General features: G+C 44.3%; 1 protein-coding gene across 3 annotated transcripts in view; it reads left to right on the top strand.

The window, feature by feature from the left end:
- LOC146856394 (retinol dehydrogenase 7-like) overlaps positions 1–20672 on the top strand; it is a 107754-nt gene that overhangs the window by 41484 nt on the left and 45598 nt on the right. For all 3 annotated transcript variants that reach the window (XM_085654519.1, XM_085654521.1, XM_085654520.1), the window contains 2 exons: positions 4892–5224; positions 5419–5677. In XM_085654519.1, coding sequence (XP_085510645.1) covers positions 4912–5224; positions 5419–5677 — 572 coding nt within the window. In that variant the 5' untranslated portion in view covers positions 4892–4911. The remainder of the gene's footprint in view (positions 1–4891; positions 5225–5418; positions 5678–20672) is intronic.

The raw sequence follows: 20672 nt of genomic DNA, 5'->3' as shown, positions 1-20672 counted from the left end.
AGATGATACATGAAGTTAAATTCAACTATTTGTGATAAATTAAAAAGAAGTAGACTGCGCACAAGGTCCTTTTATCTGAAGTGGTCTCCTGGCTGCATGTGTGCTTAAGAAAAACAACAAACGAATGTAGAGATACAGAAATGTGTGGGGGGGAATTGATAACAGCATTACTTTTTTATAAATCACATCTATGCTTTCCATTCAACGGTATGTGTAATTGAGCTTAGAAATGGCAGAACGTGCAACATTTTAAATGGACATCCGGATTTTGGTAATCCCTCTTTGAATAACATGAGCAGGGTGGATTTTTAAAAAAAACTTAGCCACTTGCTTTTAAAGTGTTTATTTCCTGCATGGACTCTACTTCTACAGGCCAAGAAAGGGTTAATTGGTGTGCAGTTAAGCGATCAAGAGACATCCTGCTGCTGGGACATCCTCACAGATAGACACACGAGTGTTTTTAATCCTACACACTGAAGGGAAATGAGAGCGAACCTGGTGTTTGGGGCACTCGGTGGCACCAAAAGCAGTAGTCCGCCTCCTTCAGCTCCCCTCTCTAAATATAGTAGAGGAATCCATCCATCCACCCACCCAGAACTTGTGCCCCGACTCTACCATTTAACATCATGGAGTGTTTCGTATAGGAAATTCAATTTGACCTTTCACTCATGGGCGTAGGAAGTGTGGGGGACGCGGGGGATATATCCCCCCCAGATTTTGGAGTGGGGGGGACACGGGGGACAAGGGTGGGGGGGACGAGGGGACAAAGGAATTTCCCTTCTCCCTTCTGTTATCGCAGGGCCATTAGCACGCGAAAGCGCTACCTAATGGCCCTGCACTTGACCTGCCTGGAGTCAGAGGCCACCCGCCCTCTGCCTTTTGTTATGCTGCAGGAAGGCTCAGCCGTTCTGGGAAGGGCAGAGAACGGAGAAAAAATAAACGCTGTCTCTTTTCCTTCATGGCAAGGACCGTGTCCACTACTCCTGATCTGCCTCTGGCGGCTGCCCTCCTCTCTTTATTCCTCCATCTCTTTCTGTCTCTGTCTCGCTCCTGCTTACTTGCTAATTTCAAGAGGCAGCTCAAGGTACTCTCTCTTGCCTCTCCTTTTCTTTATTTGTTCCCCTGTGAAATTGATCCAAAAAAGGCTGAACACTTTGGCTGTAAATGTCCTCATTTTCTGACCGTTTTCTATTGAAAAGAAAAACCTCGGAATGGAGAGAAAAAATAATTAAATACCTAAATAAAGCAATACAGAGTGGACAGCAGACAGGCCAGACTGTTATTTACACCCACACACATTAGCGCCACTTTACAGAGTTTGCCAGTGAAAGCGCTACTTTCTTTTTATCTTCTCTCTTTGAACAACATTGTTTTCCCAGGGTGGGACTGCAATACGTGGTTGATGGGTAGAGTGGAAACGTTTAATATGATCGTTTTCAACTTTTTAATTATTTTAGCTTATAAAATGCGGCTCTGTGTTTGGGGATGTGGTCTTTTTTAAACCAAACTGCATACATTTTGAAAGGATATAAGCAATGGACATTGAAAGGGGTCCCTTCCTGGTCCTGTAGCCATGTCTTGAACTTTTCAGGCAAAATCACTTACTGATTTCTGAATAATGAGTTTAAAACCGTTAAGGTAACCATGTTTTTTTCTGATTACAGTTCACATGCTTTGCTTATTCTTGCATTCCCTATGAGTGTTTGCTTTTTCCAGGGTGTTATTCATTTTTTTTCAGGCAGCATTTTACTGTTGTCTAGTGCATAATTTGAATTTAGTCGCAGCACAATTGAGTTGTGCTGAAGGCAGTGCGAGTTTCTCTCAGTGGGGCAGTATGGTGTTCAGTGTGGGAGAGAATGTGGCACTCTGGCCAGAGCTGCTGAATTTGGAACTGGAGAACCATGTTCAGACCTTCATGACCAGTTCACCATACCACACTCCTGACAGAGCTTATTCCGATGCTACACCTTAGAAGGCCCGATAGACCTTAGAAGCCCAGGTGTCTTAGCACCCGCAGGTGGACCTGTCCACCACAATCCATACTGCAGTTCACTTCCAGTCTTACGGGCAGGCATATGAAGAAGCACATCCTAGATCAACAGTGAATCTGTCACTGAGGTCACAAGACCCTTGAGGCCAGTCCACCTCACCCATTGGTACCTCCATTGGCCTTTTTCCAGCACTAGCAGTGCAACTTGCCAGGGGTTGGCAATGTAGGATTTGCATGCACACCAAACTTAGGGGGTGATTATAATGGCAGTGGGACCGCCACGTCACCCCGTCGGTGGCGGTCCCACCGCCATTGGTGACTGCATCACAGCCCGCCATATTACAATGGCGGGTGGTTACCTGGCGGTCGGAAAGACCAACCACCACGCACCCGACGGGCTTCTTGAGCCCGCCGGTGTGGTGGAGGGGCTCGTGGTTCCTACAATGCTGGTGGTGCCTACCATGCACCGCAGCAGGGATTACGATGTCCCTTACCCGCCAGCTTATCAATGGCGGTTCACCTGCCATGGAAATGCTGGCGAAAGGGACATTGGAGGCCCGTAGCAGGCCCCTTTACCCCTGGCCCTCAGACATGGGTCCTGGGGGGCATCTATGATGCCCCACAACAGATCAATGCACCATGTGGCAGGCACCGATATATTTAACATGTTCCTTTTTTTTTTACTTTGCAGCGGATGATGCAGCCAGCAGCACCTGCTGCAATGTAAAAGATAGGCACTGCGAACACCGTAGTGGCAGTCACATTGTAATGCCTATCATGGGGCCTCCACCTTGAAGGCCAGCGGTCCCATTCCCCGATTCGATGGCGGTGGTACTGAAGTCCGCCTGCCATCGTAGTCAGCCCCTAAGTTTGCATTTTATGAATATGATTCAGCGGGAAATAAATTGATGTTTGCAATTTAATTGACTTTGGTTGGCCTCTTATCTATGAGATTTTCCTGTTGAATGTGCCTTTACATTATACATTTTGGGTTGTATGAATTGATTGCATACTACACTCTCCTACAGGTATTAATTTGAGTGTTATTAGGAGTGTCTGGGACCAATTGTTTTCTTAGGAATTGTTTTCTTTACTTACCTTTGCAAAGGGCCCTAAACTTCACAGCAACACAAGTCACATTTCTTTTAGTAATTTGGGATCCGTTTGAGCTACAAAATTGTTTTGGAGGAAATCTTTAGATTATGCAGCAGATGATGTATTATGTGGCAAATATGATACAGCCATAGTTAAGTGGAAAACATTTTTCCACTTAATTTTGCCCCAACATTGTAGTTGATCAATTTGTAAGTTCCCCAAACCCAAAAGTCGAGTTTGGGTACAATTTGCATTTTAAAAGCAGCCCTATAACACAGGGCTACTTTTAAACTGATCTCAGGCTTCAGCAGTGCACACATGCAAGCGCAGAAAGGGCTGCTGGCCTCTAAACTGCCATGCCTTATTATATTCTAGGGACTTAAAAGTAGTTCTAATCCCCCTGCCCTATTATGTACTAGGGCATTATAGGAGAGGTCATGCCAATCATAGGGGTACCCTAACCCATAGTGCACCCTAGTGTATGTAGGTGTTTTCACTGTATTTTTAAGTGCCTCTTTCAGAATAGCACTGGCTGTTTAGGCAGAGGCCAGGGTCAGTCAGTCAGGTACCACCAGTACCAGTCAGCAACAAGTTGGGGAGTGCCCAGGGCGGCTTTGCAACACTAGAGAAACACAAACTCAGAATGTAAAACATAACACCATGGTTGGGGGGTTCTCTTCAATAATCAGAATTGATTTCTATCCTAATGAACCCATTTTCCAACATTAGGATAGGGAAAGACTGGGGAAAAATCATAACGTTCTAATCTATACATTGAAGTTTTTATGCAGCTCTTTGATGACGGTTAATAGCTCACTGTTCAATGTTAGGATTTTAACTTATAAACTTCAAATACCAAAAGAATATCTCAGACAAAAGCAGTAACTCACTGACCTATTGAATTAAAACTTTCACTAGACAAGCCTTCGATCTCGCTCAAAAAAAGAACATTAATCACCAAAGTTATTTTCACATTTTTATTGTTGCCTGAAAATTGCTGGAGACCAGGAATGCAGCAGCAGGTACTTTTCAATGCACTTGCAAACACCACGCCCCCACCCTAAGTCAGCGGCCTTTGTTTGCTTTGTGCATTAAGATGCAAGATTCATATATATGTTTTTTTTAAACATTTGGTCTCATTAATATATGAATGTAAATAACAATAAAGCATACATGCAAACTGTGACTACATGCCTGCTTTTCTCAATATTTCACTTCGAAAGTATGCGATTGTATTTGTTTAACGGGCGGTGATTTGTATAGGGTCACTGGAAAGTGCACAAGGTTGTCCCTGTCCCCTCCAGAATTTTAGTGTCTCCTACGCCCCTGCTTTCACTGGAAGACAGTGCAGTTTCTTCTGCAAAGTGAGGGTCCTGTTTTTAGGAACATTGCATCAGTTAGTCATGTCAGTGTGAGAAGGTGGCAGCTCGACATATTACTGTATAAGAACTAAATAGTATTTAAAGTTTGTATGATCCTGTTTACACAATGGGGCCCCATACTTTTACAGTGAGTATGGTCTGGTCTGGGTATACACTTGGACTATGGACTGCTTCTAAGAGCAGTAGAATCCTGGATACATATGAATAAAACGTAGACTTGCTGGGACAGATTTCAAATTCTAACACACATGCAGTGAGGGTCAAATAGATGCATACACACTTTATTCTATCTCATGTGTCTTGCCATGTATTGCAGGGAAGTTTGTTATTTCTCTGAGTTGTAGCTGTTGTATTTTTGATGTGTATTGGGGTTCCTAAACTGCTGCAGTCATTCACTCGCTCTTCCCTTCTCGATTGCCTACAGCCCCAGTGGAAGACTCCGTGATGTGGCTGTGCCTGGCGGCCCTGCTGGGCCTCTACTTTCTTTTCCGCTGGTACAGAGAGAGTCAGACGGTCCCAAGTCTCCCAGATAAATATGTGTTGATCACCGGCTGCGACTCTGGCTTTGGGAACAAGGTGGCACGCCAGCTGGACCAGCGCGGGATGCGCGTGCTTGCCGCGTGCCTGACGCAGAAGGGGGCGGAGCAGCTGAAAGAGGCCACCTCCAATAGGCTGCAGACAGTCATCTTGGACGTCACCAACAGAGAGAGCGTGGCTGCCATGGCACAGTGGGTGAAGGTAAAAGTGGGAGACAGAGGTGAGAACAGCATAGGTTTCTCTATCATTGCCAGAGTTGGCATTTACCTTTAAACCCACTAGAATGTAGCAACATTTTGTTGTATGTGTCATATACCCAAGGCGATTCCACTGTTTGATCTGGCAGACTCTCGCTCCTAGCCTCAAACACCATTAAATTCTACAAGCTAATCTTTATTAATCTTTTTTTTCGAGGGCTCTGGGGCCTGGTGAACAATGCCGGGGTTGGATATCCTTTCGGTCTCAACGAGTGGCTGAGCCTGGACGACTTCATGTCTGTAATGAAGGTGAACTTGATTGGGATGATTGATGTGACTCTGGCCCTACTCCCCCTTGTGAGGAAGGCTCGTGGTAGGATCGTCAACGTGGCCAGTATATTGGGAAGGCTGTCCTTATTTGGAGGCGGATACAGCATTTCCAAATATGGAGTGGAAGCTTTCTCCGATAGCCTCAGGTAAGTGTTTCGTGAAGGCTGCAATTTATTCTGTGCTTTTTATTACCAGAGCTTATCCTCTCCTGATCGTTCTCTTTACCAAAAACAAGGTCTTCCAAAATGTACGCATTAAGAGGTGACTGTCCTTCCAAAAGCAAGATTCTCCAGAGGAGTCCAAAACATGTCCCTCCTGTGTGTGCTCAGCATTCGACTGATAATAACAAAGAGCCAGGTTCAACACAGATAAACTACCTTGACCATTAGTTGCTGGGCATTAGGAGGGCCATTAGGTGTTGGGGTCTCTGTTCTCCAGATTCACTTGTATGGTGAACTATGCATTGTCAAATGTAAAACTGCCTGTTCTCCTTTCTGGCCTGCGGCTTTAGACCAGCGGTTGTTGTTAAGGTTTTGACTTCTGTGAACCCTCCCCCCCCCATGCATGACCACTGGAAGCTGAGGACCCTGGCCTAGGCAATATCAATCTCAAAATAATAGTCAAAAATACAGAGTCAATAAAGAAACAAGTATACGTCAGATACACAAATTATGAAATATGTTGTTTGATTCACTAGCAAAACAATACCATAGTCGAAATTTTAATTTAATGGGAAGGTTGGAGTTTTTCGAAATGTGTCTGTATTTGCAGAAGACGAAGCAACACGCTAGATTCTAGCATATCACTTTGTATTTTTTGCTCCCAATGCAAGCTCTAGATTCTGTTTGCTGTACTTGCGCTGCTCGTACAAATCAAACTGAGGATACCAACGTAACTTTTAACGCCCAATTGCAAATTCCTTCACATTTTCAATTTTGCTTATTTATGTATATGTACTTTGTTAATCTGCTAATCTTATTTATTTTTCGAATCAGTCTCAGACTCCTGAGTAGATGATGTGGACCCTCTGGTATCTGAGGCCCCCAGGTTACAAACCTCTGCTCTAGACACTACGGGCCGAATTATGGTAAAAGCATATTTTCATTGTTTGTGCCAGGCACACCTTTAAAAAGGTGCGCCTGGAGCAAACAGTGTAAATGTGCTCTATTACCATACATGCGCTGCCCCCAGGGTAACCGTGAACTCGGGCTGCACATTGAAAACCGGAGCAGCTGCTTTCAAGCCGCTCAATGTTTTCACAGTGCAGACGGCACCCGCCTGCACTTTGGAAGGGGATTAGAGAACCCCAAGCAGGCGGGTGCAGTCAGTGAGTGCAGTGAGTGACTGCACCCACCTGCAAGGGGATGCCTGGGGGGTCCATGAGACCCCCTTTCCCCCGCCAGAGGGCTGCCATCAGGAGGCATTGACAGTGTGCCACCTAAAAGGTGGCGTATTGTCAGGGCGCCTCCCGAGGGCTTCTTTGCTCTTGAGCCGGCGCAATTCCCTCATTTGCATGCGGCACACCCCCATGCAAATGAGGAAACACCCCCGTCGATAGCGCTGGCGCTTTATGTGCGCCAGCACTATCGGTATTACAGAAGGGAATGCACAAGCATCTGAGGCCCCTTCTGTAATACCAAAGAGCCCCAGGGGGTGCGCAAAGCAACCGCAAATGCCCGTTTTGCCCCCGGGTCACTCACTGTAAAGGATTGACAAAAGTATGCAGTTTCCTTCACTCTTTAGTAGTCTCTGCGGGCCGGCAGGAGTAAAGTCTTTACTCATGGTAGAGTTTCTGGAAGCTTGTGTTAATTGTTAATCGAACCAGTGGCCACACCATAGAATTCACTGGACACTGGTGGCCCAGGTACTTATATGTCAAGAGTTGGGGCACTGTAGAACATATAAAGTCCTATATCTCAGAAATTGCAGAGATTTGTTTCCTTTGAATGGATATGGTGGCCCTCAGGGGTAAAATGACCTAGGCTTTCGGTTGGAGCCAGTAAAATTGTAACTCACTGATTCCAGGGTTTCTACTGTCAGCAGACTCGGGATGAAGGCTCAAAGATGCAGGGTCAGCCTTACAAGCTGAGTATGTGCTCTACAGTATACAAAAAAGTGATGGATGGAATGCTAGAATTAATCTTAGCCACTGGCAATTACTCCAGCCGCACACCAGTGCATCTTTATTTTGCACACTATGCCGCCTCACTTTGGACCCAGCTATAATGAAAATCAGTCTTGACCCTGCACCAATAGGAACTGTCCAGTCCACACTGCCAAGCCAGGTCCTCCCTGAACCAGAACACAATCAGTCAGGGACTAGTTTTGCCCTAGCACATCAAATAGGTATAGCTTGGTTGTAGTGACATAGTGTGCACATACCCGCCCCACTTAGGGCGACAAACTAAAGTAAACAAAAACGTGATAAATGGAATGCTTGAATGAATCTTAGCCACCAGTAACTACTCAGACCACATACCAGTCTGGCATTATTTTGCACATCGTGCCACCTCAGGTTGGACCAAACCATATGCAAACACAAGCGACCGGGGGCTGGTTTCACCCTAGTTAGAGCCCATCAGCCAGGTATTACTTGGATCCAGTGAAACAGTATGCACAGAACCCACGTCTGGGCATACCTGTTCCCCTTAGGGCAACACATTGACGTATACAGTGGAATAGAATAGTATATAATAGAACCACTTTTTTGATGAACATATAAAAACTAAGGCCCTCCTTACCTAGACGCACTTTCTAGAGAAATGCCACTTCGGTCAGGAGGTATGTTGAGGGAGACAACCAAGCTTGAATGTTTCAAGTAATGGCAACTGATAGGGATATCAAGGGTCAAATCATTCTGACACCTACAAGAGGAATATGGGCTGACGTAAAATCAGGCATTTAGATACCCCCCAAATGCAAAATGCTCCCACAAGAGAGAACCTAGGGTGGAAGGAAATACCAGAAGATACACCACTAGAAAGTAGAGTTTTAACGGCAAAATTAAGTAAGAGAGCTGTTTTCACCATGTATAAAACCCTTAGTAACAAAAGACCGGACTGTTTAAAAAGCCTAAGAGAAACCAGGAAAAGGGTCTGGGGGCAATGGGGTACATACATTGGGAGGCAGCACTCATGCACCCAAGGGAAGTTGCAGTTAAAGCATGATTGAGACTTATAGAAGCCAACATCATTCACAGAACATCCTCTAACAGGAGCAGGATGCATAAGATGGATAATGTGCAAACATCAATAAGTATAAAGTACTGTAGAGGAGAGGTTAACCTCTGACTAATAATCTGGTGCTGTAACAAGATATAGCAGTACTGGTAGGGAATACTAGGGGAACTGCCTGTGATACTTGAATGCAAGATACTGAAATCCCCCTAGTTTGTAATACTGGGAACACTGAATGACGTGGCCAAAAAGCAAACATCTGTTCAATGTATTAGGACCTGTGCTAGCGAAGAGGGATATTACAAGAGAATGGTATATTTAGGTGGTCCCAGTGGCGTAGCAGGGAGGGGGTCAGCCCCGGGCAGCACTGTTTTTGAGGGCGGCGGAGGTGAGCAAGTCGTCTGCCACCCCTGACTTCAAGAGCAATTTGTCAATTAACCGTTGCGCCCCCGGAACAAGTTGCCTGCAGTGGCGGCTCCTCCGCTAAGGCAGAGGAGCATCGCCCCACTGCTTTTAGAGCAGTGAAAATGGGTAAAATAAAACGATAATAACTAGGTTATTATCGTTTTATTTTTGGTTGCTGAAGGCTGGGTTGGGGGGGCGGGACTGGTGGCTCAGGGTGGGAGGAGGAGTGGACTATGCACAATAAGTGAGCATGACTGATTGGCTGCCCGCTTTGGCCAGCCAAGCAGTCATGCGCACTTTGCATATTCCTCTAGCAGGCAGTAATGGACAGCTGGTAGGGAATATGCACAGGCTCCCTGTCCTGATCTGAGCGCCAATCCACTCTGGGGAGCCTGTGTGCCCGGGAGCTTCTGTAGCTTCTTCTGGACTGGAGTCAGGAAGACCAGAGAAGCGGAGGAGTGATGTGGCCGGCGGACAAAAGGTAAGAGCGAATTGAAAAAAATATTTTCAACTCCCCCTCATTCCCTACTAGCCGCCACTGCGTCTAGCTACACCACTGGCTGGGTTCCATGAAAGAATAGGTGCCAAAAAAAAAGCACATGTGGTATGTGAAAGTAGGGAATGCATGCACAAATGTAAGAAAGTAAGGGGGTAGGTAGATGGAGGATGTTTTATAGTCTAGATAAGGAAAACGTGGACAAATAGAACAAGCATTTGCAATGCAATCGGTCTCGCATTTACGCGAGTTTAAGCTATTGGGCATTGTAACTGACAATGCCTTTTATTTATGTTTTAAATACGAAAACAAAAATAAAATGCATCGTTATTTGCAATGTCAATAGCTCAAAGTCTCGTAAATGCGAGACCTATTGCATTGCAAATGCTTGTTTTAGGACTTGTGCCCTGTGTGCCTCTAAGAAAATCGGGTGGAATCTAAGCTGCTTCCTGGTCTGGATGGGCGAAGAAGCTTCCGCCATCCGCCCTTGAAAGCAGCCCCAGTCAGTGGGTTCTCGCAGGATTTCCCAAGTAAGCGGTCCAGGCCTGATGCCGAGAGCAGGTGTCATGAGTGCTAGTTGTGGTCGTATCTTAAATTGACTTTTGGTTTTATTTATTTATTTATTTATTTATGGGTTTGTATAGCGCTAGAATCGACTCCAAAGGAGTATCTCTGTGCTTTGGGCCAGGTTGTTCGACTGTTCAATTCAGAATAAGGGAGAGCTGCACTAGATCTCATTTTTAAACAACAGAGTTTTGAGCTGTTTCCTTAATTTCAGATGATCGGGACATAATCGTAGTGTTAACGGGAGATTATTCCACAAAATTGGTCCCATCACTGATAGGGCTTTACCATCATGTCTAGCTTTCTTGGCCCGTGGTACTGCCAGCAGATGACTATTGCTAGATCTAAGGGTCCTAGTCGGGGTGTAAGGAATGAATTTCCTTTCCAGATAAAGGGGGCCTTGCCCATTTATGCTTTTGTGAATCAGACAGCATGTTTTAAATTTTATCCGTTGACGGATTGAAAGCCAATGCAATTTTTCTAAGAGTGGCTTTGATGCTGTTCTTGGCGGGGCATTAAGGACCAGTCGAGCCGCAGTGTTTTGAATTACCTGTAATTTGGCCAACACTCCCTCATTAGCTGAGAGGAGCAGGCCATTACAGTAGTCGAGCCGACTCAGAACAAGAGCCTGCACTAAGGTTCTTCTGAAAGAATCCGGCAACAAAGGGAAGACCTTACGTAGCAGGCTGATAGTGTGAAAACATACGCCTGCAATGTAGTGTGAATGCTGTTTTAACACTAGATCCTGATCGAGGCGGACCCCTAAATTTTTGACAACCTGTTTAGGTTCTGGAGCAGTGCCAAGATCAAAAGGCCACCAGTCAGGGGACCACAGTATTCTGGCTTCCCCGAACAACATAATCTCGGTTTTACTGACATTGCATTGCAGGTAATTAGTGGACATCCATTGTCCTACAGCCTTCATGCCTGCTGAAAAGGAGTTCTTTATTTCCGTAGTAAGGGTTTTGAAAGGAAAGAGGAGCTGTGTGTCATCGGCATATGACACGGGGATGAAACCAAATTTGCGCATCACTCTTGCCAGGGGTGCCACATAGATGTTAAAAAGCGTCGGGCTTAAACAAGAGCCCTGTGGCACCCCTTTCGTAATTTCAACCTCCCTAGAACGGTACGTGCCCATGGTGACAGTCTGGGTATGATCAGTAAGAAAACTCCTCAGCCAGGCAAGGGCTTTGTTCTTAACTCCTACGTTCGACAACCGGTTGATAAGAATGTTATGTGACACGGTGTCAAACGCTGCTGACAAGTCAAGTAGCACTAAGATTACCGAATAGCCTTTGTCTTGAAACATGTGAAGGTCGTCAACCACAGACATAAGAGTGGACTCAGTGCTATGTTTTGGCCTAAACCCCGATTGAGAGTAATCCAGGCCACCCACAGATTCAATGTAGTCGGATAAAAGTCTATTGACATATTTTTCTGTCAACTTCCCCAGAAAAGGTAGCAGTGAGATAGGCCTTAAGTTGGTTAGTTCAGTCCAAGGGATAGTGGTGTTTTTCCTAATGGGCCTTACCAACGCGCGCTTCCATTCTCTGGGGACGGAACCTGAATAAAGAGACATATTAACAAATTTCCCAATTATAGGACCTAGTTGTTCAGATAGCATAGGCATAAGTCTAGCAGGTATAATGTCATCTGGACTACCGCTTTTAATCTGTGTGATTAATGCTAGTAGATCCTTAATGGTGATGGGAGGAAAGATGTCTAAAGAGTGTACATTGTGCACATGTTCCGTGTCTTGAAAGACAAGAGTAGAATCAGAAATATTCGCCTTGTTACAACCGACTATTTTTTCATAAATCGTGTCTATCTTATTTGAAAAAAAAGAAGATATTTGGTCACAAAGCTGTTGAGACGCCAACTCAGCGCTTTCACAGGCAGCCGGTTTAACAAAGGACTGTAATACCTGATAAAGTACCCTCGGGGAGTTCTCTGCAGCAGCAATTTGGGTAGCTATATGGGTTTTCCTTGCCCCACGAATGGCTTTATGATAGTTAGACAAGGAATCCCAATATTGCTTCCTATCATTCTCCTGGTGGGAGGTTCTCCATTTTTTCTCCAATTTCCTAGCGGCCTGTTTTAATGCCCTGAGATCTTCAGAGAACCAAACTTCTTGTCTGTTAACATGCCGAGGTTTAAATTTTTTCAAAGGAGCTATAGTGTCTATCGTCAGCCTAGTTGCTAATTCGTATCTCCTTAAGGCATTGTCAAAGTTCTCTTAGGCAATATAAGGAGGTTCAATAAAATTGTCTTTAAAGGTTACTTCATTGACTTTATGCCAAGGACGTCGTATGCAAGGAAGAGAGATAGGCCCATGGCCAGTATGTTTATACTGAGAGGTATAAAATTCAATAATGAAATGATCAGTCCAGCTGGTTTGAAGAGGGGGTAGACAGGACACTGTAGGAAAATTAGCTAATATTAGATCTAAAGTATGTCCTGCCTGATGCGTTGGCCCTGAATTAAATTGTGTCAGCCCAAGTAGGGAAAGATCGTGTAGTACAGACTGTGCTTCTTTGCAGTTTTTTTGTTCACTGTGTATATTAAAATCTCCTATTAAAAGAAAATCTCTATCATTGCTAATAAATGGAGCAAGGGTCTCAAGTAGTATGTTAGAGAAGTTCGTACATGGACCCGGGGGGCGATATACTAGAGCACCCATCTGTATATCCTTTGATGAAGAAAAGATTTTGAAAATTAATATTTCAATATCCGGTGTGGTTAGCTCAGTTACCATAGTACAATTAAGTTCTTGTTTGTAAACAATGGCAATCCCCCCTCCTGTTTTTGAGGGACGGTCTAATCTGATTATTTTAAAGCCGGCGGGAATTGCTGGTGCAATAGCTGGAGTAGAGTGTGGTTTAAGCCACGTTTCCGTGAGGAAACATAAATCCAGATTGCTAGAGGAAATTAGGTCCCATACCTCAGAAGTATGTTTAGGTAGCGACCTTATATTACACAGTACATTTTTCCTCCCTGTGTGGATTTTGCTAGTATTCTGAGTGATATTAGTGGTGGGTGTATAAGCAGTAGTACCCTCATGAGTATAGGCTTCATGAAGACCTGTAGTGAACTGGGCACGACAGTAACGGCATGAAAACGGACCCTCCAATTCCACGTTTCCTCCCAGGCTGCATGGCCGCGTTACATTCCCGGCAAGTTGTCGTAGTGCCGGACCGGAGTAAATTATCCTTGCTGTAGGGGACGGTAGTGGGTTGGTCGTTCTAGGTACCATTGCCCCTTGCCCCGTCCTGTCGCGGACGGGCGCAGACGGGCTGGTCTTAGGCTAGTCTTTGGCGCCGTCGAAGGCGCCCCTCTGCGCGCAACCGCTGCGCGCTAGGGCCGACGACTGGCTAAATAGTCCTTCGTCAGTGCTGCTCCTAGAGCGCTAACCGCTCGACTGCCTCTGTGTTGGTGGGCGTGTCTGGCTCTCACCTGCCCCGCCCTCCGCTCAACGGTAAAGATACCAAGTCGGACCCGGGCGGGCAAGCTTGAATATCGAGCACAGACCGCAATTAAGCCCCCAGAGCCCCCGCAGATCAAGAAGGTCAATAAAATGGTAAGTAAGTAAAAACCTATAAAATGTTAAATGAGCAACATGTAATTACGATGTTTAAATGTATTTTTAAAATGATCAGTGGTTTAGCGTGCAAATATGCCAAAAGTGCAAAGAATCATCAATAACGATATTTTTAGGGTAGCGAACAATATTCAAGCAGAAACAACAGCTCTCTCACATAATAGCCATGATTAGTGAAGCCTGACGCCAAGCGGACCAGGAAGACACTGCCACCGTCCTCCTCTACCGCAAAGAGCCCAGGCCTCCTCCCGCCTAAATAGTCCTTCGTCAGTGCTGCTGCTAGAGCGCTAACCGCTCGACTGCCTCTGTGTTGGTGGGCGTGTCTGGCTCTCACCTGCCCCGCCCTCCGCTCAATGGTAAAGATACCGAGTCGGACCCGGGCGGGCAAGCTTGAATATCGAGCACAGACCGCAATTAAGCCCCCAGAGCCCCCGCAGATCAAGAAGGTCAATAAAATGGTAAGTAAGTAAAAACCTATAAAATGTTAAATGAGCAACATGTAATTACGATGTTTAAATGTATTTTTAAAATGATCAGTGGTTTAGCGTGCAAATATGCCAAAAGTGCAAAGAATCATCAATAACGATATTTTTAGGGTAGCGAACAATATTCAAGCAGAAAGAACAGCTCTCTCACATAATAGCCATGATTAGTGAAGCCTGACGCCAAGCGGACCAGGAAGACACTGCCACCGTCCTCCGTTGCAGTCCTTAAACTGCTGTCACTATTGACTAAAACAAAAACACTCACTACACATATTCTAGGTTAGTCCTCGCGGTCTGGACTTTAAAAAAACGTTTATATTATGCACACATAGGGAAACCGTTCCTGATTCAAAGTTACGAATAAAAAACCTGTTCTCGCTTGCACAACTTAAAAAGTAATCCTTCTTTAAAACATACCACGAAAAAATTATTAAGAAGCCTCTTGTTTACGGATGCTTGGAGGACGTTGCGGAAAATACTTTAGTCCACAAGCCGCCGAAGGGCCGTAAGCAAGAATCCACCCTCCCCTCACTCGAGGGTCAACATGGTATGGCGCAATGGTTTGCTGAACCAGGAAGCCTCGGAATGTTACGTAGCAGCAGGATGACATAAAAGCTGATGTGGCGGCCTGCCACGCCAACCAAGCCAATGGCACGGAGGAACAGGTTTCAACATCAGTTGTCCCCAAAAAGCAACTGAAATCTAGGGGGCTGCGGGTAAATAAAGGCACAATGTTCCAAAAGTCTAAACAAGCGCGGTGCGCGCGCACTGCAAGGGATGCTCGGTATGCAACTGGCACCGGGCTGCACTGCTGCTCGCTCCCTAGGCCAGGGGAGAGAGAAGGCGGGACATGCACCTGCCTTTGGCCAATTGCGTGCTGGCTTTCTTAGAAAGACGCACGCAAAGGTCAATAGCGTGTGAGACAAAAAAAAGCACACGCACGAGCGTGTGTTCAGAGTTAAGTCCTTACTAGAAGCCTCGCAGAGCAGCGCACGTGCGATGGCTCAGGCGAGACCTAAAAAGTATAAACAAAATATATTTATTAAAAGATTGCTTAGAAAAGTATCATTTTGTATATTAAGTCCCATAAAGTAATATTTTTTGTAACATAATATCTATTCGAGTTTATGGCTTTTTTTGGGGCATTTACAACTTTTCAGACAAATATGTATTCGCTAGGGTGTCTAAATTATTTAATTACAATTCAGCTTGCGGCCTATTTAGCCTTTACTGCCCACTACAGCAGTCAAGACCAGTTAACCATTTAATGTTTAATATTGCATATGTTCACCAGACCACTGGCACACTTTCCTTATTTATAATTATATCATTAAGGTCTCATCATTAATTCAAAGCCGGATTTAGTTGTGTACCAATGCGTTAAGAATTCAATATGATGCCCAGGCATTACTACGTGTCCTGTTTTGCTTTTATCTGCAATTTCATTTAGCACTTAATTCATTATTGTTGTTCGCTTCTTTTTATCTTTTCTCTGGGTTCAAATTACTTCAGGTAGCAATTGGCTTCTATGTTATAGATAGAGGCAGCATAAAATACTGACTGTACCTAACCACTTTCCTTATGTACAGGATAAGTCTAGATATATTATGACTTTGTTCATGTTATCAATGTGTGCAGCTTGTTTATCGCTCACTGAGCAAAAATGTGTTTGTTTTGAGTATCTGAAATTTACAGTGATAAGCAGTGTTCATGTCATGGCTACACATTTCATACACTTCAAACTAACCTAATATAGAGCATATGGGTCAGTATTACATACCGTGCCATGGGGCACAATGGGAGTGTGTGCCTCTATCCTGCTCTCCTGGGGCACTGCAGTACTACAGAAGGACTGCAGATGATTGTGTAGCCCCTTCTGTAATACTGATAGCGCCAGTGCATATACAGCTTCAGTTCTACCTTAAGAGGGCATCCTCTCATTTGCATAGGAGCGTGACCCTATGCATATGAGGGAAACATTTTGTCTCTGCGCCCAGGCCATATTATGGATAAGTGTGCACTGACTGTGCATCACAAAGAGGGGGTGCACTGACAGTGCACTCCTCAGAGCAGACCTCTGAAGCTGGGTAAGGGGGTCCCATGGACCCCCCAGACATTTCTCGAAGTGGAGACAGTCACTCACTGAAGCCACCTGCAGGCCTTTCAAGTGTATGCCTGGGCCGCCTGTATAGTAAAAGACAGATTAGCTTCTACAAGCTGCCACTCCATCTCTCACTAATGCGCTGCCCCATGGGCAGGTGCAGGTTCGCAGCTTAACTGGGGACGGTGCATTGATTGTAATATGGTCCACTATCTCTGTTTGTGCCCCCTGCATCTGTTAATGGTGCGCCCAAGTGCAACCAGGAAAGGTGCGCCCATTGCACAATACGGGACATGAATGCCAACAAAATATCTTTCCAAATTGCCTTATGTAGCGTCCTCCCCAGCCCGGGTACATGCAAATGATATTGCCACACAGGGAGCTCGGTATTGCACGTCTTTATTCTTCGGAGTGTAATTGTTAACTGCCCATACTACGTCATGAAGTTACTTAACCACACCCAATCACTTAGTTCACTATTTTATGAAGTCCAACAGGGCTCAGAGGGTTTCCGCTATCTCCAACAAACACAACACTACATCTCCCACCTTGTTAAATAAAAAGTACCCACCAAAAATATATGTATACATAATAAGTCTATAACTCTTCAAAGAGTCATCGAGGTACTTGATTCAGTCTTCCAGATCTCATTGTGTGAGGTTGAGGAGACATAAGAGAAGCATCCGTAGTAGGCACCGGTGACACAGACACATGTGCAGCCTATGGGCTCTCTTGACACCCAGATGGGAGGGTCTCACTCTGAATGTCTGGAGTCAACAAATCTAGAGGCAGGTGTTTAAAATAAGAAGAATCTCTTGTGACGGACTTTCCAGACCATAAGCAGTCACCATGTGTCCTTTACAAGTCACAACCCTCAGTGAGTCAGCATCAAAAGGAGGATCAGATGTATGTTTCCATTTCTACTTGACAATGACTTGGTCTAATTTTTTTAATACCATGCTCCGAGCACAGCGGCGTCTGTCCCATAGATCTTCATTTTGCGTTTGTGTAACGAATCAGAAAGTGTGATGTGTATCATGGTCAATAGATCTTTCAGTGGTCCATTGTGGCAATTTGGTTCCCAAACATTAAGGCGGCCATTCTTTCACCGGAGGTAAAATGGGGAGTTGACCTGCATGCACAAAGAGTAGAATGAAGAACTGATTTGAGTTCAAGCTTTTCCAGCGTATCACGCTGAACTGTCTTCTACGGGGCTCAACAACCCCATTTCCCTGGGGCAAGAGAAGTGGGCTTTTCTGATGCTTGAATAATCTTGAAATTCTCAGCTATTGAAAGGCGAGCCATTGTCAGGTTTCAAAATCGAAGGAACACCCTATGTTGCAAAAATACTTTCTAATCTTTTAATAACTCTGTCATGGGTAGGTGACCACTATCTTCCACAAGGTGAAAACATGAGTATTCATGAACAATTACCAGTAGTTGATGTCCATTGTCAAGAAGTCCAAAGAAATCAATGGTTTGGAGGATCAGACATGTTTAATGGGTGCAGGGTTGTTTTGGATGACAAGAAGTTGCACAAATTACATGCTCTTAATTCCTTTTCAACTCTTTCATCAAGACAGGGGAACCACACTTGGTCCTGTAGGGCTCATTTAGTAGCAACAATTCCACAATGTCCCTCATGAGCAAGTTCATTGACTTGTGGTCTCAGACTCTGAGGTATGACAATTTTCAACCCCTTTAAGATAATGCCTTCTGGGGTACCTGAAAGTCCTTCTGGCACATTTTTGAATTTCTCGTATTCAAGATCATCATGAAGAGGTGAAGCATGTTTTCGCCATGATTGATGAGTAATAATCTTTTTGAGTATTAGCAAATAGAGTTTTGCTAATACTCAAAGAGATTATTACACATCAAAAATTCATATATGCAATATGTCCCACTGTCATAATGTGACATGTTCAGCTAATCCTGACTTTTTAGCTAACTGCCCTAACTGAACAAATTACTTATCTTTGCAGGCCTCGAAAAATCCGCTCCCTCAACTACTATGGCGAGTCAGATTTTATCAGGTCGAGTTATATTTAGAGTTGACAAAGAACAGGTGTTCTGTTCAGTCAGATAGTGAAGGAGCAATAAAGATGCCTTTAAATCTTGTTTTTATCTTGTCACATTTGCACTGTATTCAGAGGCAGAGGTCAGAAGTCAATTACAATTACTTTTTCTTCTTGAACTGCAGAGATCCAGGATTTTGTAAAGTGAACTGTCTGACCTGCTGTACAAAGTGTGAAATCAAAGGCTGTTTTCCTAACACACTATTAAATAGTTACTAAGTCAACTGTACAAACATTTCAAAATATATATCAGTAGTTGTGAAAGCCCATTTTTGTACTTCTGTGTGATGTAAAAATATTTTAATAGGATGAAAAACAAATCAACACTTTACTTGGTGATGTGCAAATTATGTTTTCTGAAACCCAATTTTCACAGATTATTGTTAATATACTATATAGTTTTGTCAGTAAAGCTGCAAGGTATTGGGGAGGTTTTTGTTCATTTCTTGGAATTTGCTGTCTGTAAATGACAGTGTGCTACAACATCATGCCTCAGTAATAGATTTGTTAAAAGGGAGTGTTTGAACATGTACTGAGAAACACTCCTACCCCTGCGCTGATGACAATGCTGTTAGTAAACTGAGAGGCATGTCCGGGATCATGTGTACACTAAATGTGGGCTAGATTCTTATTAAACATGGAGCACACGTCTATTTAATCAAACAATAGAGATTTGTTTTGTACAGCAGAAATTCTGATTTCATATATGTGAAGGTGCACTCATATGTGAGAATGAAGAAAAAGGCGACTCTGTAAAATAAATATTTGCCATTGATCACACAATTGGAGACCAGTTTATGGGCAAGTACATTGCAGTTAGGTCGAGTAGATTAGTGAAGTTACTCGACCTACAGGTCTAGTAACATTTTTATGATTTTTCGAGGTCTGCTTTGTGGTGGATACTCTATCTAATCACAGATTCCTCACTTTGTGAATATTCTCTAGGCATCAGACTGGTTGTGGAAACTTCAAAGCAGTACTCCTGTGTGCTGCTAAGTAGTGTCATGTTACTCCATGTCTACGTAATTCTGCTCTGGAAGAGATGAACAGCACCACATATAAGCGACACCCATTCACTATTGATATCAATTGCTTTCTTAGGATGTCATACACAGAGCCTATCACCAGATTGACATGAACACTGGGCAAATCACTAAATTGGGATCTTTTTAGATGGGAAAAAGTCAAGTTCACAGAAAGGGGAGGTAAGAGGATTGATTAGAAATCTGCAGTTAGATACAGTATCCATCAGAGAGATATTTACCAAAGTTAAGTCACGTTTCCTTTTGATGGATACTACTAACCACAGATTTCTCACTTCAAGAATATATACCAAAGCAGTATATCCGAAGGTAGTGGGTCCATGGAATGGGTCAACAAAAAAATCCTATAGGACCGATAGGACAATGTGCACCCGGCAAGGTTATCAAAGCAGTAGTGCTTCATGAACTGACCTGATGCCCATGCTGCAACCTGACAGATGTTCAAGACAGGCGCTCTGAGTTCCAGTGCAGTGATAGCAGTCTTGTTTCTGGTGGAATGAGCCCTCAAGCCCTTCAGAGCCTGCTTCTTAGCTAGTGCATAACACATTTCGATGCAGAGAACTTACACCTTGAAATCATTCTCTTCTGCACAGCCTTGCCTTTCTTTGTCCCTCTGAACCCCACAAAGAGTTACCAAAGGTAAGTGTCTTGTTCTTCTGATGGATACTTCTAACAACAAATAGTACACCTGTGGATAGATACCATAGCAGTACCTCCAAAGGTGGTCAGTCTGTGAACTGGCTCAAACCAAAAAGTCATGCAGGACAAAGCCGGCAAAATACCCATCTTGACAGACCTGACTGTCGAGAAAGTAGTGTGTTGTGAACGTTTGTACCGTAACCCATGTAGCTGCCTGACAAATATTTAGGACAGACACCCTGCCTGCCAGGGTAGTGGTAGCAGCTTTGCACCTGATGGAACAAGCTCATAATACTTCTAGAGGCTACTTCTTAGCCAGTAGGTAGCAGATATTTATGCAGGGAGCAATATATTGTGAAATTATCTGCTTTTGTACTGCCTTGCCCTTCTTTGCCCCCAGAGAACCCCACAAAGAGCTGATCATTCGCTCAATGGTTTTGGTGCAATCTGTATAAAATCTGAGTGCCCTGTTAGGGTCCAAATGATGAAGTCCTCCTTCCTCCTTAGAGAGATGAGGTGTAGCAAAGAATGCCGAGAGGGCGTAGTCTCCCCAACATGA

The sequence above is a fragment of the Triturus cristatus genome, chromosome 4_1 (assembly GCF_964204655.1).
Source record: "Triturus cristatus chromosome 4_1, aTriCri1.1, whole genome shotgun sequence".
In the NCBI taxonomy this organism is placed as follows: Eukaryota; Metazoa; Chordata; class Amphibia; order Caudata; family Salamandridae; genus Triturus; species Triturus cristatus.
This window is presented reverse-complemented; position numbering and strand designations above follow the sequence as displayed.